The sequence below is a fragment of the Hippoglossus hippoglossus genome, chromosome 13, assembly GCF_009819705.1.
Source record: "Hippoglossus hippoglossus isolate fHipHip1 chromosome 13, fHipHip1.pri, whole genome shotgun sequence".
Taxonomy (NCBI): domain Eukaryota; kingdom Metazoa; phylum Chordata; class Actinopteri; order Pleuronectiformes; family Pleuronectidae; genus Hippoglossus; species Hippoglossus hippoglossus.
The window spans coordinates 26,755,291-26,780,137 of NC_047163.1; the positions used below are offsets into that span (position 1 = coordinate 26,755,291).

At 40.3% G+C, this 24,847-nt stretch overlaps 1 protein-coding gene across 6 annotated transcripts in view; it reads right to left on the minus strand.

Annotated features, from left to right (window-relative positions):
• Positions 1-24,847, minus strand: part of LOC117772721 (chloride channel protein 2-like) — a 151,905-nt gene that overhangs the window by 88,055 nt on the left and 39,003 nt on the right. For all 6 annotated transcript variants that reach the window (XM_034604079.1, XM_034604080.1, XM_034604085.1 and 3 more), the window contains exon 2: positions 12,323-12,473. In XM_034604079.1, the coding sequence (XP_034459970.1) occupies positions 12,323-12,473 (151 nt within the window). The remainder of the gene's footprint in view (positions 1-12,322; positions 12,474-24,847) is intronic.

The following is a 24,847-nucleotide window of genomic DNA, read 5'->3' on the forward strand; positions in this document are numbered from 1 at the left end:
AGAAGGTAGAGGAGGACAGATGAGAGAGAGAGAGATGAAGGAAGGACGGGAGATAAGGGGGGAGGAGGAGAAAATAAAGCAATAACTTGAGAGCACAGAGCAAGATCAACAAGATTGAAATACAAACATAAAAAAGTTGCATAATAACTAAAAAGTAGAATAAGACTTCATTTGTGCCTTTGGAGTTTAACAACCATCGATTTTAGAGTGAGAGGAGCCGCCTATAAAAACCACATGTTGATATCACAATCCAAACAATAAAAATTAATGATGGCATCAATAAAACTTTGACCTGGTTACCGCTGCAGTAAAGACTCACCACACACAGCAGTTATTGATTCATAGATCTGCACAAATTCACCTCAGAATGCATCTTAATTAAGAAGTAAATCTGTTTTACTGTATCTACTGACAGAATATCCAAGGGATTAATCAACATTTCACTTTTAGTAAAACCGCAGCACATAAATACAATGAGTAAAGGAAGTATACACTTTTATTATTGCATTTTATTTCCTTCAACTTTCTTCACCAGTTTATTATACTGCTGGGAGGACAAATAACTCATTCTCCTCCTCTCAACAAGCCGACTGAACCCCTGCTCTCTCCCTCTCTTTACCTTCAAGCTCCTGCATTTTTCAAACTCATCCAGTAGGCAGAGGGAAACTTGACCTGGGTTCAGCATTACTCTTTAAAACTGCTCCCAGCAGATTTAGAACCTTGATGACTTTGGCCAACCTGTGACAACCCTCGGTGACAGTATCTGTCAATAGGGGTAAAAAACGCTTCATCACTGTTACTTTGATAAAATGAATGTGGCTGACACCTACGCACGTCTTCTGTACTATATCAAAAAAGTCAAAATAAGCTCATTTTGTGATGCCAGTGATCAAATACCAGGTTTTTTTTCGGTACTGGCACCGTTTAGGCACCGGAACTGCTTTATAAGTAGTGATTTAGCACCTGTATCAGAAAAAAAACAACCCTGGTCCACATATGTAACATTAATCTCTCTTCAGTAATAATCTTTAAGGTTACCTGTGATTGATTTGTGCACTGACGTTTTGTATAAACTATGGGAACTTGGTTGCTTTTAAGACATTTGCTGCCTGATTTTTCAAGCTAGTTAAAAAAAAATCATTATTCAGTCAAATCTGAAAAGGCAAACCAGAAACAGTCACAGTCAATGAGACTCACGTTTTCTGAACAAATCATTATAATCAGCCATTAACCTGCTTAGAAATAGAATAAAGGGACTTTAAGTTCTCTGAAGTATTAATTTATAATTCTTAGTTATCAGTATGTCCAAAGGTACGCATCAAAAAGAAATTGTTAATTGTGAATTCAGCAAACAAGTGTTCCATGATGTAACCAAATTCAGTAAAAAACAAAACACGTTTAAGTTTATGTGTTAATATGTGAAAACCTGACATTTAATAAAACATTATCCAAACGAGTTGCATCTGAAATGAATCTGTTTTATTGTATCGGTGTTCAGTGTAAAGTGGGAATAACCACTCTAAATGAGAATACATTTACAAGGGATTATTCAATGTTTCACTTTGAAAAAAAAAACCCACTTGATTTAAACAGTGTTTCTTCACCAGTTAATTTTACTGCTGGGAGGAGAAATAACACATTGCCAAGATCTAAAGAAATACAGTTAAAAAAAACTTTTTCGAACGAACAAGTTTCTGTGCTCATTTTATATAACATTATCCAAACGAGTAACATCAGTGCATGTTACATCTGACATAAACAAACTTGACAGCAGCAAAACTAACTTGATTGAAGGGTAATTGGCACATAACTATTATAATTAATACATTGATGGGAGGGAGACTTCTGTCTGAGACCCAATTAGAGCGGGTTTGCAGAGTGAGATAAATATTTGACTCAAGATAGAACCCACAAAAACCATGGGATCAGGAGTATCAAAACTAAGAGCATGATTATCTCTTGAACCGAAGTATAAGACACATGTACGTAGATGTCTCCTTTTTTCCCCCTAAAGTTTGATGCCTGCATGGTAATACATGACATCATCACCATCACCCAGCCAAGCCCTGCATGCCCACTCAAGATGAGTAGGATGAGAGCTTACACAAAATAAGATCTCTCATGTGAAATAACCAAAACTTTACAAAAAATGCTGCATGTTCCCATAAATTATGAAACCATTTAAATGTAAAGCCTGGACCGTGTAAGTCAATCATTAGTCTGAGACATCCGTTCATTTTTCAAATATGTCCCCCAAAGAAGCTGCAAGGAACAAGTGCATATATATTAAATAGGAAGTGGCTGTCTTAATGCTCCCAGCCAGCAGTGGTATGGATGCCATCTTGGCCTAACCTACTGTCCCTGAAATAATTAAAATCAATATAAGCCAACACTGTGGCTACTGACCACTCTCTCTGCTGACATGCACATCGGACTAATGCCACAACCTCTATAGTAAAACCGATGGATAACAGCAGTGCAAGATCTCTCATAAACATCTGCTCAAGTGACAATGAATCAAATATTGATCAGTGGCCCAAGTCCCCTTGGTTACTTGATATATTAAAGAGAAAGCTCCCTGGCGCGCACGCACGCGCACGCACGCACACGCGCGCACACACACACCATCAGCAATTTAACAGTGTGTATTTGTGTGTTATTTCCTGGACTGTGAGAGCGTGTAAATGATTAAACAGCATGTGTTCTTATAGAACATGTCCAGGTTAATGTTGCCAACTCACTGCACTACCTGTTGATTTGGTAAATGTGGTCCATGCTGACATGAAGTGTGCCATACACCATAATGCAATCACACAGTCTCTGGTACCTTCACTTTTTGATACTTAAGTGTTAAGCAGTGGCTGCAGGATGACAATATGAAAGTAGCTGATGTCATACGGAGCAGTGGGAACATTATAACGCCAGCAGGTACATAACTTCACATTATAGGTCTGTAATTTGGTCGTTCTGTTCAAGTTGTCCAACAAGCTGACATACGCAGCCTGATGTGTAGCCATAAAAAAACTTTGTGCTACGATGTAAAAAGCTGAAACATTAAGGTGGTTAATCAACCAGAAATTATTTTGATAATGGATTAATCATTTCAGTCATACACTGAATAAAGCAAAACTATCAAACATTAAATCTAAGGATTTTCCATTTTCCATCCCTAAATTGAATACTGGGTTAAGAAAAACAAACTATTTGACGAAACACCTTGGATTTATATTCTAAAAAATATTGGTTATTCAAATGCTACAGCCTGAGCCCTGCTAATCTAAGTCTATACTTATATTTGGCAAATTATCAAAATTAAAAATATACTGAATTAGTAGATCCTTCTTGGGATGTATCCAAGGAAATCCAGAATACTCATTATTTGATGACTCTGATATCGCATTAAATATAAAACCCAATGATTGTCAGGCAAAACATTTTAATTACAAAGAATGTCTTTTCTGATTCTGATTTTTTTCGAGTATAATACTGAACATGTCAATAAGTTGAACACAATTAACTGCTTCCTGTAAAATTCACAGAGGACACATCATGATTCTGAAAGCAGCCATAATGATTTGATTTATTTTTTATTTTGTATGTTTGTTATGCGTGTGTGTGTCCATGAGGGGGACAGTGCGGACTGGAGTGTATCTTTTACCAGTTTGTCTTCAACTGAAATACTGCACCTGACGAGTGACTGACAGGAAACTATGAAAAGAAAACTTTTTTCTTCACATTTACATCTGTTAATTTATTGTGCTTGTAGAACACAATAAATAAAAGAAGTAGAACATATTTGGATTATTATTTTGGTAGTGTTGTCCATTTTCCCCTCCAATAAAACTAAATCAAATTTGAATTGGAACGTGTTTAGGTAATCCTAACAAACACGTCAGATGGCATTAGAGAGAAAACACATTTATTAAGTCACGCACACACTTACTAATAAGCATGCACGCACAAACACACACACTAACAAGTGTAGGTAAGATTATACAAATTTACACGTCACCTAAGTGGCAACATGGCAAGTGTCAACGGTGTGCATGTGGGGGTCAGTGTGTGTTTTTATGAGTGCATGCATGTGAGTGTGAGTGTCCCTCCCATGACAAATGTGTCTATACACCTGGACCTGACATCAGCCTGTAAGTTGCTTCTCGGCTTTGCCATTTAAATCCAGATCTTACACGACCAATGATGGAGCGAGTGAGAGAATACAGACGAGAGAGAGAAACAGAAAAGAGGAGAAAATAAAGGGGAAGAATGAGGACGGTAGAGGAGACAAGGAGCCAAAAGGGGAAAGCAAAGAAGAAAAAGAAAATGACAGCATGTGAGCAACTGTTGGTCGCTAGGCGCCTGCCGGTCACCATAGCAACATGCGGCGCCATGCTGAGCTCCTGCTGACATCACACATGTTGAAGCAAAATGCTGTGTGTGTGTGTGTGTGTGTGTGTGTGTGTGACTTAGAACCAATTAAATGACATAGTGGTGCAGGTGGACAGAGGGAGAAAGAGAACAGAAAAATACAGCTGTGTATATTTCATCACCCTCAGGCCACAGCTGCTTACATCGCGCGTGCGTGTGCGTGCGCGTGTGTGTGTGTGTGTGTGTGTGTGTGTGTGTGTGTGTGTGTGTGTGTGTGTGTGTGTGTGTGTGTGTGTGTGTGTGTGTGTGTGTGTGTGTGTGTGTGTGTGTGTGTGTGTGTGTGTGTGTGTACCCCTTCTGGGATGCTGGAAGCCCATGTGGGAGCCTGTGACATCAGCAAGAGGATGAATGACAGCAGCCTTAAGCATGACACATGTGCGGACACACACACACACGTTCCACTATCACCGTGAGGACAATGCATTCCCTAACACCATAACTTTACCCATCACAACTAAATGTCTAACCTTAACTCTACCCATAGTATAATCCTATACCTTCAAATATAAAACAAAGTCTTAACCCTCAAAACGCTGTCTGCATCCGTGGGCACAGTGACCTGAGTCCTCATTGGTTAGTGTAGATTCAGGTCATAGTTCCCCCCCCCACACACACACAACCACTTCCGGTTAAAAAAGCTTGAGATGATCCGAGCCCCTGCTCAACAGTAACAGGCAAAGAAAGAAAGGCAGTTTAAAATGAAGAAATTAAATCTGATATTTAATAAATCAGAAAGTTTTCTTTGTTTCACTGAGAGAGAGAAGCAGACAAAAGGAAAAACACAGCCAATAGGTTGCTTTGGCAAGTCCCATCAGATCACTTAGTCACATCTGTGCTTAAATAAAGCTTGAATGGGATTTGAATTGGTGCTTCACCATGAGTTACCTTCTACCGCTGCTCAGTGAGAGAGTGTGTGTGTGTGTGTGTGTGTGTGTGTGTGTGTGTGTGTGTGTGTGTGTGTGTGTGTGTGTGTGTGTGTGTGTGTGTGTGTGTGTGGCAGCGCAACTGTCAGCTGAAAATATTATGTGTGTTCTCATGGTTGAGCATCTCTTAACAGAATTGGTTATGCTGCAGTCACACTCACACACACACCTTTTAACCCTGTGTGTTGCAGGGATTTGATTTAAAATGGTCTCTCTCAAATCAGACACTATCTTTGTTTTATCAACCTTTCGATCACCTGCAATAATAAAACAGAGAACTTCTGATGAAAATCTTATTTCAACTTCATGTGAAAGGTAAAAACATAAATGGATAAAGGTGAAAAAACATACAAATCTTAATTTGTGACCAACTGATGCCGCATAAACCTGCAGCTGTATTTAGGCTGAGAGGAGACATACTAACATCCTGAGATAACACAAAGACACACACACACAAACCAGAGGACCACAGAGGAAGAGGAGACTGCCAGGACCGCACTCCCTTACTGCGGTTTGTTTTATTTCTTCCATGCTCTGGTACATAAGCCTCCATCTGCCATGTGACTGTGCCGCAGTGAAGCTCAATGCTGCACCCTGCTGGCCAGCACACTCACAGTAGAGCAGCCTTTCCCCAAAGACTACACCGGATGGTTGAACAGCCAACAGTCGGTGAAAGCACCGTATGTTCATTCTTTTGCCACTTGTTTTTCAGTTTATGGTCTCCAAATGACAGAGGCACTGTGGGTTTGAACACGCACTTGGTTTTGCTGTTCCTTGTTTGTATTTTCTGTAATAATGAGCTGAGATTGTTGAAAAAGCTCATGGGCAGTAGAACTTCACTAAATCAATTCAAACATAAATCAAAGTCAAAATTGACCTAATTATGCTTACAGTATCAGGAAAGTGACTTAGGAGTGGATAAACCACATCTCATGCTGAAAGGCAGAGGTGGAAACATTTATTCAAAACTACTTCAGTACATGTTCCTAGGTATTTAATGAGTTCATCACAGGGTAATATTGTGCATTTGATTCCACTTAATTTACTGGTAGCTGTACTAATTACTTTGCATTTAAATACCATGAAGATTTTAAATAAAAATAAGCTTATAAATTTCAACACATTCTTGACCATGTTGACCACTTATTTCTTCCGTCCCTCTAAACCTCTCACATGGCTATAGATAAATCCAAGTGGGAGGTTTAAACAGGTAATTATTTCTAATCTGAGAACAAAGCCTGAATTATGAATCTGAAGTTGTATGGTAAGAGAAAGCTAATTATATAAAGCTGATTACACCTATTAATCATCGCATTTAGGGAATACATTTGTAAAATGATTCGAAACTAGTGGTGAAGTGTAGCCACGTGCTGTACAGTTTTGGTTGGTATGATAACTGGTTGATAGGTTAAAAGATAAGAAGCATCAAATAATTTTTTTTTTTTTTTAAATCAACCCCTCATAAAAAACACTCACCATTATGATATATTTTAATAGTATATGGCTGTAATTTATAAACCTTGATTTCTCTCTGACAGCATCATCACTGCCACTGCTGCATTGTGTCAAATGGGCACTTAGCCATGTAGCAAGTTTTCCACCTGCGGATATTCCTGTCATCAGGTAATCAAAGCAATAAAAGCAACTTATTAACTCATGAAAGTATCTGCACAGCCCTGGGAGTCCATAAATGTCCATTTGTCAAATGTCAAGTGATTCCGAACAAGTTACTCCCATTATTTGATCTTCAAAGAATGAACAGTAACCTTAAAAACGATCCACTCAGCTTTCCCACAGCTTTGGGAAAAGGTGAAGCTGCTCTGGCTCATTAGTGAATGACAGATGTGGGGATATATCTGAAGGAGCAGAACCACTTACTTCTAAAAGTCACCAGTTGAAAGCAAAAAAAACCTAAATAAAAAAAAAAGGTAAAAGAAAATCAATTCTAGACCTCACAAGTGTTATACTGGGCTTAGCAACCTTAATCTGAGCACTGTTGAAGTACTGTATTTTGGAGAAATGTCAAAAAACTTTTGAGCAGGACAAGTGACAGGAAAGTTAATTTACAGTAGTCTCAACTGATCCATATACAAAGTGAAGACGTGGGATTTCACCTAGTCGTCACTGCTTATGAATTAAAAAAAATTAAAAATTAAATTACCTGCAGTTTTGATTATAGAGACTAAAAAGTAAAAATAATCCTCATCGTCTTCACAACCATCTGACATCAGACGCGTCCACAAAGAAGCAGTTCAGCCGTCACATTAGAGAGGCGAGTGTGATATAGTCTTCAATAATTTAGAATGACCCACTAAGGATATCATTAAATTTAAATGGCCCCACCCCTGCTATATACTGTGATATACTGTTGCTGTCCACAGAACTGCATTGTCTGCTACACTGCTGGCCATAATTAAAAAGACACCACCTGTGGATTCAGATGCTCTGCCATCATTATATTTTACCCTGAACAAGGCTTGGAGCCATACCAGCTACCACACACAATGTGTGTGTGCGTGTGGGTGTGAGTGAGAGTGAAATAATGTCCCTTTCTGCCACAACAGCTGCTGTAATAAAGAAGAATATAATGTATGAGTCTTAAATTCACATTTATTTTCAGCCAGTAGCTTCATGTTTTTTTGCCTTTTACTCATGCAGAGGGAATGCCTGTGTGTGTGTGTGTGTGTGTGTGTGTGTGTGTGTGTGTGTGTGTGTGTGTGTGTGTGTGTGTGTGTGTGTGTGTGTGTGTGTGTGTGTGTGTCCCCACAGTGCAATCCAGACCACATCTCTTATCTTTGAATCTACCCCCTAAGGGACAAATCAATTCAATCGCTGGCATTTTGGTGTCCAGATACTCACAAAGAAGATGAGAGAGGAGGAGGAGGAGGAGGAGGAGTGAGATGTACAGCTGACTCATCAGCCGCCAGCAGAACAAGAGCAACACTCATCACTGAGATGAGAGCAGGGGACATACACACATACAGATCTTCAGCGTTTAGATCAACAGAGTGTCAATGTGATTAGTTCTGGCTGCATTGGTTACATGTCAGCAGCAGAGGGCACCCTGTTTACACAGAACTCATTCCTTCTAGTCTTTTCCTCTTCTTCAAAACTTCTGTGATTAACTTTTTGTCAAAACTTGAATCACAAAGTTAGCAACCCTGCAAATGCCACGGATGACATTGTCACCTTTTATATCGCTGCTTGCCCACTGATGAATTTTGCTGAATTGGAGGAGGACTTCTTCCTTATCATCTGGAGCCTGATCCAACTTCACAATTTTTAATCTCTTAGACCAATAGTTACTGAAACAGGAGTCTCTTGGTATAATGATTCCTCCTGTTCATGCTGGACGTAAAGAGATGTTTTCCTGATATGCCAACAATGGATGGAGCAGAAATCCACAGCCCTCCATCTTTGTAAAAATGCATTCCAATGTATTTCAGTGTTTCAATGTTCATATGAGCATCGGATCAGTGAACCTGTCCTCCAAGATGATTAAATACACAGACACCTGCAATAAGTTCTTCTCGAAACCCTTTAAAAACGCAGCATTTTACCTTAAAATAGAGTTTGTTGGTGCACTGACTATTAATAATGAGCTTGTTGCCTCTTTTATTCCATCTCTGCACAATGAATGGCTGATCTTGCACTATGTAAATTTAGCGAAGGGGTACGATCTCCCACAAGACGTGAGTAACTATCAGCAGCCTAAACTGCTGGAATCAGGCCCAGCAAATTCAAGAGTAATGCTGAACTGTTTGTCAGTTAAAAAGACACAGAAGTAATAAATTCAAGCATTCATCTCAAATATTCAGCAAGGAATCTTTGAAAATAACAAATTTCCAGAGTTTGGTGTATTTTGTTATAGCATCAGCACTTCTGGCTCAGTATACCGAGGATTATGAGTAATATACACTGTTCGGCCAGGTTTCAGTTCAGTGTGTGGGACTATTCAGTCGAAGCTCTGGTCAAGCGATTGATGGGCTGTGCTTTCTCTACATGAAAAAAGCTTAATTGCTCTGAACTCCAAGCCCAACTGAATTGATCATCACTTGTTGCTGCAGACGTCTGCAAAACTTACATAGCGTTGCTTTACGGTTTCTTATCAGAGCTACAAAAGAGGTGACGAGGATGGCAGTTGAAGTTAAGACCTTTACTTACTCAACTCTCTCCAAAAGCAATCTAACACTTTTGATCATATTTTAAACAGTTACTCCGCGCTGTAGACTGCTGCATGACACTGTTGTTACTTTGAACGTTTTCCTCTCTATTTGTTACTGTGTGTGCAGCATATAGGGCTGGGCGATAAAACGATAACGATAATTATTGCGATATAACTTTTACTCGATAGAAATATAAGACAAGGTTGATTCCATCCATGTTTTGACAAACATGAACAGCTAATTGCAATGAGATAGCAACACGCTGAACCAATCATGTGTAGAGGTGGACAACTCTGCATCGATGCAGTGACAGAAAATAATGGATTCATGTTTCAGCTTCTTTCATTGTTTTAGTGGTTTTTCACCGCTGAACAATTACAACCAGCTCTGCTTCAGGACAGACGCTCATTAAAGGTCCGGTCGTCCTGTGACAGAGTCTCTGTCGGAATCTGTTTCCTCCTCACTCCCCCTCTGACCTGCGCTCACTTTACACTTTAACAATAAACACCATCACTGATCACAAGTTATTAGGACACGTACAAGACTGACGTTTACTTTGTGTTTGTTTGATTTGCTCTACAGTTTGAGACACATGTTTAAACCTGCTACACAATACAAAACGTGAAGCGCACAGTCAGGACATCAGTGTTAAAGTGACCAGAACCATCCGGAGTCATGATCCGACATCATTAAATAATAACTAAATACATGTGATTATCAGTTTGTGTGTGAAGAGTAACAGAGACGAGCACACACAAACACACACACAAGGTTTTTGTCCATATCGCCCAGCCCTAGCAGTATATAAACAGAAATGTAATCTATTGTTGTTAATGTTAAATACAGCCACCTGCTTTGTATAAAGTGACTACCTATAAAAGTGATTGGAATTTACAAAAATATAAAAAATGTGCTTTCACTCATGAGTTTGAATTGATGCACATGCATGTATGCTCCGGTTTACTGCTGTGTCAAATGCATGATTATATGATTTAACATTGCATTGCTATAACTATGTTGGACCTGCGGTGGACAAATAATAAAAAAGGAAAACGGTAAAATTAAAAGCAATTTATACAAACTGCTTAAAATTACTCTACTCTAAATAAAACATGAAAAGTTGAGAAATGCAGGATAAGAAAAGAGTGTGATTAAGAAAAGAAACAAACAAAAAATCTAGGGGAGATGAAGATAAGTCAAAAACCAGTAAGTGCAGCCAACAAGTCACCGGATCAGACAAATAAAGAGTGAGCATGATTTAAATCATCGCATCACTCTGAGATAACATCTAAAACTGATGGTGTGTGTTTGTGTGGCTGTGTCATCTGTCACATGGATTTGAATCATAATTCCTACTGGTGTTTAAAGCCCGTTTTATCCTCTTATGTGTCCTATACACAGTCTTATCTAATCCTATTATTAACACTACCAACAGTACAAAGATAAAGGTGGAGGAAATGTGCACATGGATCGACAGGTGCATTGGAAAGCTGCATACACAGACATACCATCCACACACACACACACACACACACATCCATGCAGGGGGCTCTTGTTGTGACGGATGTTTAGCGCTGCAGCATTTCGTCAGTATTTCTTTCTATCCCGCTCTCCAACATGATCAATGCTCCCAAAGCAGAGATCACTGAGGCATTCAATCTATTTTAGAGCAGCTAAAAGTGTTTTCAACAGCAAGGTAATGTAGAAATGATGTTCCCCCTTTGGGCAGTGATACTGAAGAAGGCTCAGGCTGCTGAGTAGACTCTTACTATTTCTTCTAATGTGGCAGATCTAATGTATAACCTAAACCCAATAGTTACCACTGCAGCTTAGTCATCACCAAAGACCATTAGGATGAAGATCATTTCCTGTTTGGTCTTTTTCCACTTCCGGAATTTTTTTAATATCTTACAACATGTATCTGTCTATCCAAGTTCTTGAAATGTCCACACGGCCAAGAATTTGAGTCCCCCCTGACCACAACTCACAAATACCACTGTCTCATATGAGAGATGTCTGGTGGTTTTGGTCCATAACAAGTGTTTCTGCTAGTTCCAGACCAATCCAGTTGTCATTTACCCGTCCAGCACCCAAATGGCAAATGCACTTGCGCCCATCGTGGGTGTGTTGGTGTTTAAAGGTGTGGTTACGTGCATTGTTAGTACACATGCTATCTTAAGACAGTGCATAGTGATTGTGCTTTTGACCCACAAAAACTTGGACGGTGCAGAATTTCACTGTTATTTTAAACGTGCATTGTCAGGATGGTGGCTTTACTCCTCCTACAGCAGCTCCAGCTTCACTTCTGATCCTGCCCTTTACTGCACGTTTTGTGTCATGGTCCAGCTCTGTGGCCGCCCCTCCCGCCACACCAGCTCGACGTCCTCACCAGCGACAGAGACTGTACCCAAATTCTGACTCTCGAATTAAACATTAAAACTTAATAATTACTGCCAGCAGTGGTCTGAGTTGTGTGTTGGGGTCAAAATCTTGATCCGCTCATAACATTTTCCCCATTCTATTCTCCCATTTTACATTTGAACTGTCCTGTCAAATAAATGTGAAATGTCAAAAATGTATCTTTAAAAGAAGTGTATATTTAGATAAGTACCTTCATAGGTGAACAAGGGGTGTACACTCTTGTTGTTACACACAACTTACAAACAAATATAATAATAGCGATTCTTCAAGGTGAATGAACACCTGTCTATTAAAGAGAATAGGGGGTGTTCTTCTGATTGGCTTATTACATGTTACACTCAGAAAACTGGGTCTGGTGCAGCAGCTGGGAGAAGGTTTGACACTTACTGCGACACTTGGCACAGCGTCCCTTGTCGTACTCCAGCAGGTCCAGAGCCCGGCTTCGATCGCTGACCGATCGCCTCTGCCCGCTCTCCCTCAGCCGAGCGGCCTCCTCTTTGGCGTACACCCCGAGCTCCTGTGTGTAGCGCCCATACATCTGGAGACAGACATAGACCATTAGCTTAGGAATTCAATGTAAACACAAAAGCCAACAAGGGGACTGTAATTGTACATCTTAACAGGGAGAAGCCATTTTTGCAGATTCAAATTACATTTTTGACTTGAAAATCTACGGACAAAAACCCACACTGGTTTGTGTAGATTTGTTGAAGGGTGTAAGTAGACAATGCATTGCTGTTGTCTTTGGTTCAAACTAATAATGACCTGAAGGACCTCTGCAACATCAGGGCCCTAGTGAGGCTTACAGGTCAGAGGTCAGTGTACAGGTCAGTGTGGAGGAATACCTTCAGAACCTTTATCCTAAACTGAACTCTTGAGAAAGAAAAATCATTTCCTGGAAGGAAACACACACACACCCCTCACACATGCACACCAAAATCAGATAACACACACATACACATAAAAAAGACGTCAAGTCAGCAGTCCAAGAGACAGGAAGCTCCTAGTTTTGTACACAGCCCAGACACAAGGTCCCCTCTCATAATGCTCCTGGGTGGTGGACAGGAACAGGCACTAATGACTTCCTCTTGGCCACCCGTCATAACACAGAAAGCTAATCAAGGTCATCAGGGATGATTTCAGCTGTTCAAGAGTTGTTGATGGGAAAATGTTGGATATAAGTAATAACAATGAAACATTATCGTTATCATGAAGAACTCATCAGAAGTTACAAAGTGGCCTGACTGTGGCCCTATAGAAGCTACATTAGCTTCTTGGCTAATAAATCCTGAGTCAGAATGTCTACAGGCATTTCTTTTCTGAGGTTCCACATTTCCTTGGGATTGTAAGAAAAAACCATTATGGATATACGTTAATAAGTACCAGAACCTTTTGTTAGCAATTCCTGAAAACCCCACAGCTTAACAGTTCCGCAAAACTGATCCAGCTGTGACACTATTTTTCACAGAATGTGTTTAAATCTCTGAGATTACATCTTATTAGTCTTCAAATCTCAACCCTGTGGTGCAGAGCTGAAGGGGAGGGCTCATTCTGCCTCATGCTGTGGCCTCTTTCCCACTGTAAACACATAGAGCATCTCTCTTCTAAGGAATCCATGTTGATGGTGCTGCCGTTGCTATTAGCATGTTGTCATCATCAATATCAAGGCTGCTTTAGTATTTAGTATTCATGTGGTTGACAAAAACAATGTACTACACATAATGAAGAGGTTGATGTGACACAACAAAGCAAAGAAGAAGCATGAAACAAAGACTAACTAAATCTCATACATATTATCACTGACTATATATTATAATTGACATTTAATAAGGTAATAAATAACTTCTGGCTCTGTGTAAGACAGCCCCTCCAATGCAGCGCCAACAGAGCTGCAGCTTGTCGAGGCCATTACTACATCAAATGCTTTGTCATATTTGGACCCAGAAGATGGGGGGGGCAGCAACGATTCTCAAACCAAGACTGAAATCGCGCTCCAAACGTCCATGGTTTTGAGTCGCAGTTCACCATGAACAAGAGTGAGGTGAAAATTCTTTGTCACCTCTTAGGATGTATTTAAAATAATAATCAAAAAGAGCAAGTTATGAATGCTGTAATCAAAATTGAGCTGACTTTCCCTTTAATTTTCTCAAAGTTTCTGTGTGAGTGTGTGTGTGAATGTATGAGTGAGTGAGTGAGTGTGTAGGGAGAGGTATACCCCACAATTTGGAGAATCACTACACCCCTGACATACATACAACGGTACTTCCCATTTTACATTTAAGACAGAAACAGCTGCATTTACACAGAGAGGGAATATGTACATTCCCATTTTTGTTCCACTAATAAAATGGATTTACCTAATTTCCATGCATGTCAGGATAAAATAAACACTTGAGGCAGACATAAATTTCTTGGAATGTGGCCCCAATGGCCTGATTGAACAAAGCACAGGGATGTACTTGTCACCTTGTAAACACCATCCATCATGCATACAAACAGCAGGCCCGCTGGCTTCTTTTTGTCTCACACACACACACACACACACACACACACACACACACACACACACACACACACACACACACACACACACACACACACACACACACACACACACACACACACACACACACACACACACACACACACACACACACACACACACACATTAGTGTGGACTATAAAAACGCATGTGTTCACAGCTGTTTTATTGGGGTCAAGGATCACAGCAGGTTGAACGACAGCAGAACAAGATTTCAAATTGTAGAGTCAGAACACAGGATCAAGGACATTCACTTGAAAAAAAAGACAGGTAGCCATTAACAGAAAGGTTTAAGTCATGTTTGACAAGGCCTCATCACAACCATACTGTGAAAAGTTCGACAACTGCTGTGTCTTACCACATCCCTGTGTTTTGTGTTCTGTCCATATAAAACATGCTTGGTATTTGTAAAACCTCTACAACTGTGTCACTAGGGTCAATCAAATTCTGTCAGTCTCTGTCGCTGGTATCAGCACTAGTATCAGCACAAGTAGTGGCTTCTTTAAATGGCTCAGACATCCAGCAGACATGTTTCATCTACATTAAACACGGGCCCCACAATATTATTGTAAATTTGTCAAGAACAATCAAATTAAATGTCTCTATTTCAGAACTCAGCATGCTTGTTACAGGATTAAACAGTGTTTTAAAGCCCATACCGATGAGATTCAGGAGCACTGTGTCCAACAATTTCCTGAACTCCGACAGAAAATATTACAATGCTCACTTTAGGTACACAGGCGTACACAGATTAAGACTTGGGATTTTAACTTTTCTGGCATGCGGTCTTTTTTCCTCACACAACTCATTGTTTTGATTTTTGCACAACCAAATAGCCACCAAAGAGAGACGCTCCAAAATTGTGTCTAGTTATTCACATTCACAAAATATTCATAATCCTTCATCCACCAACGCTTCCCCTGTCTATAACGGCAATATTGTCATCCCATCATTTAGTGTGGCCATTCATAAGAGTTATACACTTATTTTGTGGTCACACAAGAGAGCTTTACAGTTAAGAAGTGATTGGAAGCATAAAGCACCATAAGACTAACTGAACATTGGTCTCACCCAGTTAGGCAGACAAATTTATGTGTTTGTACCAAAGTCAGATAAGTGTCCATCTGCCTCTCATAAGTTTCCCATTAGAAGGCTGCCTAAAGCCAAGCACCAAGTTTGTAATGTATCACCTAGACCAGTCTGCATAATTTGAGGGTTTCAGTTCATCTTTTCCTGTGCATACATGTGTTTGTGGATTTCTGCATATCAGAAGCAAGAAGCATTCAGCCAATGTTTTAGGGCTGTGAAGATATGACTGACTTTATATTTAAAAATGATGGAACAAATGTCTTACTATGCTCTATCTAATATCATACTCTACTGCTTTGCAAGATAATGTTATTGCTGTTCATTGTGCACTAAACCTCATGCAAATTCATTGCACTAGTTTACTGGCAGTTTGACATTATACTCTTGTTTATTGTGTTGTATCACAAGTCAAACTCATTATGGTAATATTTTTTGCTAATGTGGACAACACTCTGCCCTCTTCCTAATGGTTTGGATGAAGAAAAATCATTTGTAAATAGGCAACAAATACAATCATGGACGACAGCGAATGTGACAAAGAACACAGGGTAATTCTGAACAGGAGAACGACCAGTCAAGATAAAACAAGGAACTTGGACCAACGAGGCTGGCTGCTTCAGCTGCATGAACATTGTTTGGGTATTAAGTCTGACATGCTCCAGAAAAATGTAGTATGCAAATGATACTTGGTCCCCAAATCAGTGCTCAAACCAAACCCCAGACTCACATGTTGCAAGAGAAATGTCTTGCCCACGGCACATCACATGGCAAAGACTCATGAAGATGGAAGGAGGTAATGGCAAACATTGCAACTTACATCCACTAAAACATGGTCTCAATTTTCATTTAATTTTACAGAAAATGTGCTATATTTTCATAGGCATTGTATGTTGGGATTTGAGATGACAGAAAAGCAAGGGGCTCTGTCCCAGTGTCTGTCAGGGAGTTATGAGGTGGTGCAAAGCTTTTGAGTTGAGATCCCAACATTAAAATGTTGCAAAAGACATTTTGATTTTCAGATTGGGTGTTTACTGTTTTTTACTTGTTAATTACTTGAATAATATACATTACAGTTAGCTGATTTAAGGGGCAATGCAAGTAAAACTGAAAACCATTAAATGTTGTTTGTGTAGACTTTCCAAAACACATTAAACTAATATCCTCCCTTGTTGTCATGCAGTAATTTGATGCATCATACCTTTCGTTAAGCTTAGCCAAATTTTTAAGCACGAACTAAGCATTATACACATGGTTTTGCATTGGTTAGCAGTGACACAGCTCTTAGTGAGAAATAGCTGAACAGGATAAAAACGTTTTAAAAAGAAGGTTTCTTGATAAACCCCTGTTCTTAAAATGTGGAACTGGTTCCAATTTAAAAGCATTTCTGTAATTGTTAGAAAACATTAATTGATTGATAAAATACCTCACAAGATCCATTAAAAAAGTTCAGTATAGGAGTAGAAAAGGAATGAACACAGACAGTGGAAAAAAGAGGGAAAATCCACAAAGGAAACGTTTGAAAAGCGATTTGTGGTTTCTGACATTAAATTCCAACCACAATTCTACCCAAGATGCCATTCTACATGGCATTCTTGGCCACATTAATGATTGCCAACCCTAAGATTTAATTAAATAAGGAGACTTCAAACATATTGGAAAGCCAGAAGACCCAAAAAACAGGGGGGGAGAAATAGACCTTCTCAGATGTACCCCCTTAAAACTTGCATCTGAGCAGAGGAAGAAAACAAACAGAACCATCCAGAATAAAGACATTACTGGTTGAAAGCCTATCATTATGTTCAGCATAGTCAGAGCAGGCACTCAGCAGAGGCTGCCAGCAGAGGCTAATTGAACCCAGATGAACGAGTTGTCCTGGACTCATTGTACTGGCCGCTGAGGTATGGGTGACAAAGACTTCCAGCATCAGGGTAAAGGTCACTGGGAAAGACCAGGACAGATGATGTAGCGCGATCCAATCAGAGCTGTCATTTGTTTCCAGCCTATAATTCCATAATAAATATTTAACACGACTGAAAGAACACAGTTCAAAGACTAACTGCCAAGCCTGCAATTAAAAAGTGACAGACACCATAAATACGCCTCAATGGTCAACTGACCTTGTTTAATGACACTCCAAACAGGCAAGATAACAGGTGAGATAGAGGTGGAGAAAAGTCCAGACTCTGTCCTTGAGCCATTTTTATGCAATCAAGTCTTCTAGAAATTCCAAAAAGGGTCATTTGGAGAAGGTGAACAGGAAAATCCACCTATCATGTCCCCTTCTTTGTGGTTGATAAAAGACAAAGCGATTAAGAGACTGAAATAAATCTAAATTCTGTCAATCACTTTACAAATTCATGGCTGATAGAAGTTTATCAACACAGTCATAAACTTTGACCAAGCAACAAATTCCCCAGTGCTGCTGTATTGATTCAACATGATGAAGAAAACAACTGTCTAGTGGGAATTAGTGCCAATATTAACAAGGTAGGCAATACCATAGGGCTGTCACTTTGTAACCTTCATGGTGGTGAAGTTCATATTAGAACTCATGATCCAGCAGAAGGAATTCACTATCAGCTATTGCATGTCCTCTTGATCCATCAGGTGTAGCAAGTCAGTACTGTTACTTTGTTTTGCTACGAAAATGGAGGACGCTGGACAGCAAAGTCGTCCTGAGTGGACAATCACAAAGCCCAAAGAAGTGGCTTCAGCGTGTGGAAGTATTTTGACTTCTACATTGTAGACAGTAAAGTGAAGAACATGGGCAAAGGCTGTTAGTCAACTTTGTACCATGCAATCTGTGCGCTCAGCTGTTAGGCTTCATCAAGTGTTCTTCCTCATGTAACTAGTCCAGCAGGGGAGGGCCTTATGATTGAGGTTTGATTGATATAATTTGGCCAATCAGCACATCGATCTAATAGGCAATCATTTTGTTGGTTTGTTAACGTAGCTTGGATCTGTGTTATTAGGGCTGAATGACTGTAAATCTTATAAAATGTCATCATCTATACGATTCCCTTGAAAAGTAGATCATGAATGGCTTCAAGATCAACCAAAATAAAAAAATCACCAGAATTATGACACCAGTCAGTAATGCACCATATAGATTGAAAACAAGTCAGATAGCAACACTAGGCTTCGTCACGGCTAAGGCAAACACATATGCCTCAAGCTCTGATACCGTTTTAACAGATATGTCCAAAATCAGTTTTATCCTCATTTGATGAATGGCAAAATAGTTGTGGACATCATAGCAAATGCAGTACGTCCTAAGAGTCAGGAAAATTCCACCTTAATTTCAAATATGGAAATCTATAGATTATTCTGTTCAATATATTTTATATATTTATCGTATCTGCAGCTCGTTCTGCGCGTTCATGTATTCTGTTCCCTCATTTGGGGTCCCCACTATGCTCAGCCTGATGTGCATGTAACTAGGCTCTGAACCACACGCTATGTCACGCAACACACACACAGAGCGAGAGAGAGAGAGCGAGAGCGAGCTGGTAACAGTCCAAGAAGTCAACCCCAAATGACCAGGAGCCTCACTACTTTCACCCGGCATGCCACTACTCACTCAGCTAATGAGCTCCCTGACAGTGTGTGTGTGTGTGTGTGTGTGTGTGTGTGTGTGTGTAGTCATTTCTGTGCGTGTGGAGGGGAAATGGAAAACGGGCATTGATTTTCACTCAGAGATTTAGGGCGGTGCAGTAAAAGGAGACAAAAAGCAGATAAGCTGGTGTCCTCTCTTGCCCGTCAACATTCCTTTTCAAAACCATTCACATAATAACGGTCCTATAGTTCTGTGTTTTTTTTTTTTATGGGGGTGAGTACAAGTCTTTCAGGAAGGAAGAACAGAACTTGTAAAAAAATCATTGTGCAGTTCATCTGAAGGAGGGACTGTGAGCGAGGTCCAGGCAGAGAGGGTGAAGAGAGAGACTGTGTGGGACAGGGGAGGGAATTTGATCGTGTAAAGACATCTTCACCCCAACAAGGATAAAGCTTGTGTAGGAAAAAAATTGTTTCCTTGTTACATTTTTAGGTGACTTTTAGAGGAAATCCTGCTCAACCACAGCGCAGCTTCAAAAATGTTAAGAGCAGATGACTGCTTTATAAAAACAGTAGTAAGTGTAAGGCTGTTATGAATACCATTTTTGGGGCATTAAGATTTAATATTCAACAGTTAAGATTAAATGTCTTTGTCTGAGAAGAATACTGCATAATGACTAATGAGGGATCACTACTTATTTCATGGCTCAATGGCATTAATGAGTATATTAATATATATATTTTTAATATTTGGATGTAGATTACCACAATGGTCAAAGTTTTCATAGTCAGCTCTATTAAATTCCCCATTACATGATTCTCTGGTGTATCCCGAATATGTTTTTTTCCGCATTTCAGGTAATTTCCTATTATTTCATTCATTTTTAAATAATTGTTTTTCAGACACTGGGAAAGTTGGCTCTTCAGATCATTCTCAAGTGTAAGTAATTCTTTTAAGTCTGACAAGCCAACATGAACAGCAGGAGGGTGTTTGTTAAATAGATTCATAACCAGAACTAAAAGGAGAAAGGCTGAAGGAGTGAGGTGTGAAAGAATGTACAGTAAATACAGATTTCCCAATATTCCTGTGGGGCACCCCAGGGGGCTAAGTGGGAGTCTTGTGTGCTTGTGCCAGGCTGCCATGCCAACCCTCCGGGGCTCTCACTGACCCAGAGCCGGACAAATAGATGGAAGAAAAGAGGGAAGAATGGATGGACGGATGACAGAAAAATAAGAGGCAGGAAAAAGCGGCAGGAGGTGTCTGAAGAAAGCAGCGTGGCAGTGATGGACAGACCACAAAGAAAGGTGCAGAAAGAGGAAAGGAAAAGAGAATGGGTTAATGTGCATGTGGGAGGGGGAGTAAGGAAGTTTGGCCCCAAATACAGAATGCATCCGACAATGTGAGCTGAATTTAGATTTGAACTGTGCATGCCGGAGGAGGGAGGAGAGAGAAAAGGAAGGAGGGAGAGAGAGAGAAGAATGAAAGAGTGCAGCTGTGAGTACTGGAGGAATGGCTGGTGATTAATGATGGAGGCCTCACAACTGTCTAATGTTAGTGCGACAAGGAGAGCAAAGACACACTGTGTTACAGTACATGTGCACCAAGGCTCACAATAAAGTGACTAAGTATCTATAGCTGCCTGTTCAAACAGGGTTCCCAGCTTGTGCAACTTGCATATTAATTGTGTTGCAGAGTTTCAGTTACATTAACGTGATTATTCAGTCTGGAATTAAGCATACACGCCCCCTTCACACCGACACACACACCCACAGTGACTTCTTCCCCCCCCATCTCTCTTTCTTCAGTCACACAGATGAGCACTGATGCTGGACTGAGAGACAGTATTAATCTCTTCCCCCCTCTCTCTTTCTTCATTTGCTGCCTCGTTTGCTCGCTCCAGAAATCAGCCCTAACGGCAGGCTGGCAGCTGCACATTGATATTGGAGCCACGTCTTGACAACTGCCACAAGGAAGAGCAACAGATCCGGCAAAGCACCAATATTCACCTGTGGGCCGTGTCTGTTTGTATGTGTGTTTGTGTATCTGTTTGTCAGTAAGTGTGAGCAGCAGGTGCACTCTTCTGCTGCCTCATTAAGAAAACCCATATTTACTTGGGCACATTGAGCTCTGCTGGCAAACTGCTCTCCTTCTCTTTCCAATTACTTTGCTTCCACCACTCTGTGTCCTTCCTTCCAAAGTGTAAAGCCACATGTGGTTTTGAAGGCCAATGCTAACACTGATTTGTTTTTGAAACTGCCCTCAGCAAATACATTTGTGGCATAACTCCATAGGGAATAAACAATCCACCAGATAATTTCCTCCTGACTCCGACTTTAGAGACGAGGCTTTGCAAAGGTAAAACAGACGATCGTCTCCGACCTCCACTACTAGTCACTTCTGTGCATTGGTTGTGATTGGATCCGAGTGTGATTGGACACATACCCACACATGCAACAGGCAGCACCTGCTGCAGTGGCAGCGTGTGGGATTGGGCAGGGAGCAGTGTCCCAGTTCTATCTTTGTGTATCACGAACCGAAACCATGGACGTTTGAGTCGCAATTTGAGTTTCGTTCCCCAATTGTAATGCAAAAAGGGGATGCTCAGAATCAAGTATTATCACCGCTGTTTCTGTTCGCTTCCTCCTGAGCAGCTGATAATATAGGCAGAGCAGGGCAATAACTACCCAGAAGATCGATAGTTCAAATCCCAGCTCCTCCTCCCCTGTACCAAAGTGTCCTTGGGATAGACACTGAACCCCAAATTGCCCCCAATGACTACAGGCATACGAGTGATGTACACTTCAAACTACTTTGAAGTGTATAAATACAGACCATTTACCACCGGTTTACTCGTGCTGCTATTGCATGTACAGTGTTATATTTAGAGTTTATTTCTGCTGCATACAAAAGGTTAAAAAAAAGAAAAAATGTTAATGGAGTCAATGTCAACAAACCCACACATCAACACTGGTAGTAGCATAATGTAGGGCTGTTATATCCACAGGCACCGCAGTTAATCTGCAAATAGGGTGGGTGGTATCACAGAAATGAACACTGATTAATAGTGGCTGGGTTGTAACTACACTGGGGGTGAATTGATACATTATTAATGAGGAAATTATTTATCACATTCTCAGCTGCAGTCCACTGCTGCTCCGCATTTCAGCTTATTTTTCATCAGACAAATTACTGACTAACAAATATAGGAAATACAGACACCAACATGGGTTATCAGGGGCAGAAGGCTGCATATATCTAAATTATTTAAGGTAATCTCACTATAAAGCACAGTCTCACTCAGATTACACCTATATCCAGACAGTGTACATTATACCTGGTGTGAATGTGTTTCTTGTGTCAAAGTTGTTTGACTTTTGGAATAAAAAAATCCATTTAAGTCACAACATGAAATGCTTTTATATGGATCACAGGCTGACAAAGACTTAATAGAAGGGTTTTACACTGCCGATAAAAATTTGAGATGAAAACAACAACAAAAGCGAACTAGTCAGTGAGATCCCTGGGGTTGTGTACTAAAATCCAGTGCTAATCCTACAATGCCGTTAACTACTGAACCAAAACACAACATACATTCCGGTGCCTTATCTCTGTGCCTGAGCTCCGTACTGAAATACTCACCCTGCTTACAGGGATCATAAACATCACTGCACATGCTTAGTCAACATTACGTTTAACTCTGGTGGCAACACACGCTCTACATGGCTCTGGCAGCATGTAACGTTAGCCTGCAGTTAGCTTTAGCTACCTCAAACTCGAGTCGTCCCAACAACCAAATGCCTTAAGTTAAATGGTGGAAATTGTGGCTGTATTTCACGCAACAGGATTCACCAGGATGTACAGCAGATGTTTGAAAACAGCTGAAGTATTTTTGCTGTACTAGGCACCGACTGTTATTTCGTTATAAATTATTGCAGTTGGGTTTTATTTATCATGCGAATATAACCTAAAAAGTTTTGCACTTATATATTTGTATATTTAAGTTAAGTATACTTTTTTAAGTATACAGTTCAAATGTTAAATTTCAATTTGCATTTGCAATAAAAAAGGTGTTTTTGTCATTGACCATCGTCATGTCTATTTTTTAAGTTTTTTGGGGAGTCAGAATGAGGACACTGGAATGAGCAGCCAGGGTGTCATGCAGGTAGAGGAACAGTTCCACTGGACAGATTCCCATTAGGGGAATTGTTCAGGTGACACGTCTGACAGCAGTGTACTGTGACTCCAACCACACTGAGCTCAACATAGTACACGTTCAAAGACTCACATCATGACTTGCAGAGCAGAAAACGGCAAAGAAAATCCTCCCCCGCTGCTCTGTGGCTGTTTCGACATTTTGACATTAATACCAGTTTGTGGGATTTGTAAACAGCGGCACTAGAGTCTAGAGGAGCCAAGTTCAGGTAATCTATTAAATGCTGAATTATGTATAATAACTTTTCCAGTGGCTCGTAAAGCTACTTGTAATTACCTGCTTGAGGCTCATTTATGCAGCCTTTACATATTAAAAGAAATACACCCGTTTCAAAGCATGTAACCATCACTCCCCTAGTTCAATGCGTCCTTTGTGATGGCATTGTTATTCAGCTACACATCCACAAGATGGCTGGACAGAGTCTAGAGTTTCTGACAAGATCAAACATGGCATTCCATTCTTTCATCACAACGACACATACCAGTTGTTGATTATTTCTCTTGGTTGAGCCTCACTGTCTGCTGTCGTTATAGCTCGACACAAGAGTCGAACTGGGCTGAGCTATACCTAGCAGTTAATACCAGCTAAGTACACATATCAGGTATCTTATCAATGTTTCTACTGGTAACATTTCTCTGTGACAACCTTCCACTGCAAAAACAATCAATAAATCAATCAATCAATCAATCAATCAATCATCGGATCAATCGGTAACTCCCACAGGTAAACAGTCGGGTGGAGAGCTCTTATCCCGGCTCTCTTCCCTGTTTGTAATGATCTTTCAGAGAGGAAAAAAAATAAAATAGAAAACTCCAAAACATAGGAAGTCTGGATGGGACCCAAATTGACCCCAATATTCCAAGATTCAAGGTTTCAAATATACAAATATACAAAATAACTTATTATTGAATGCTCACTTGACCCGATGACACAAAGAGGATGGATGGGAAGGGGAGGGGGGTGGTTTAACAAAGGGGTTGTTTCAGGATGAGATGGAAACAACATGATGATAATAAACTGCTGGATGTAGAATGAGGAGGTGCAGCATACGATGCATTTTTCACCCAAATAATAGCAGTGAAACTACGATGAAGTGATGCAACAGTCAGGCAACAGACAATGTAGACCCAGTGAGAAATGGGTGAGACTGGGGGAGGAAAGGAGGGAGACAAAAGACATTTCCGCACAATGGCTTCCAGTGTTCTTCTCCATCTCTCTGTCACTTTTTGCCTCTCACACGTGCTTAGTTGGGACGTGGGAAGGCACCAAAGGCACCACCATGGCACTGCCCTGTACACACACGCAATCACACACACACAAACACATACACACACACACACACACAAGGGCTGGGGACACACTGTTCAGCAAACCTATCACTGACAACTGACTGAGAAAACACAGCTGTGACAATAACTGGCCAGAGAACATGATGGGCAGAAGACTGTAAGACAGAGAGAGGGACAGAAAGGTAGAACAATAGAGAGAAAGACAGAAATACAGAGAGAAGCAAAA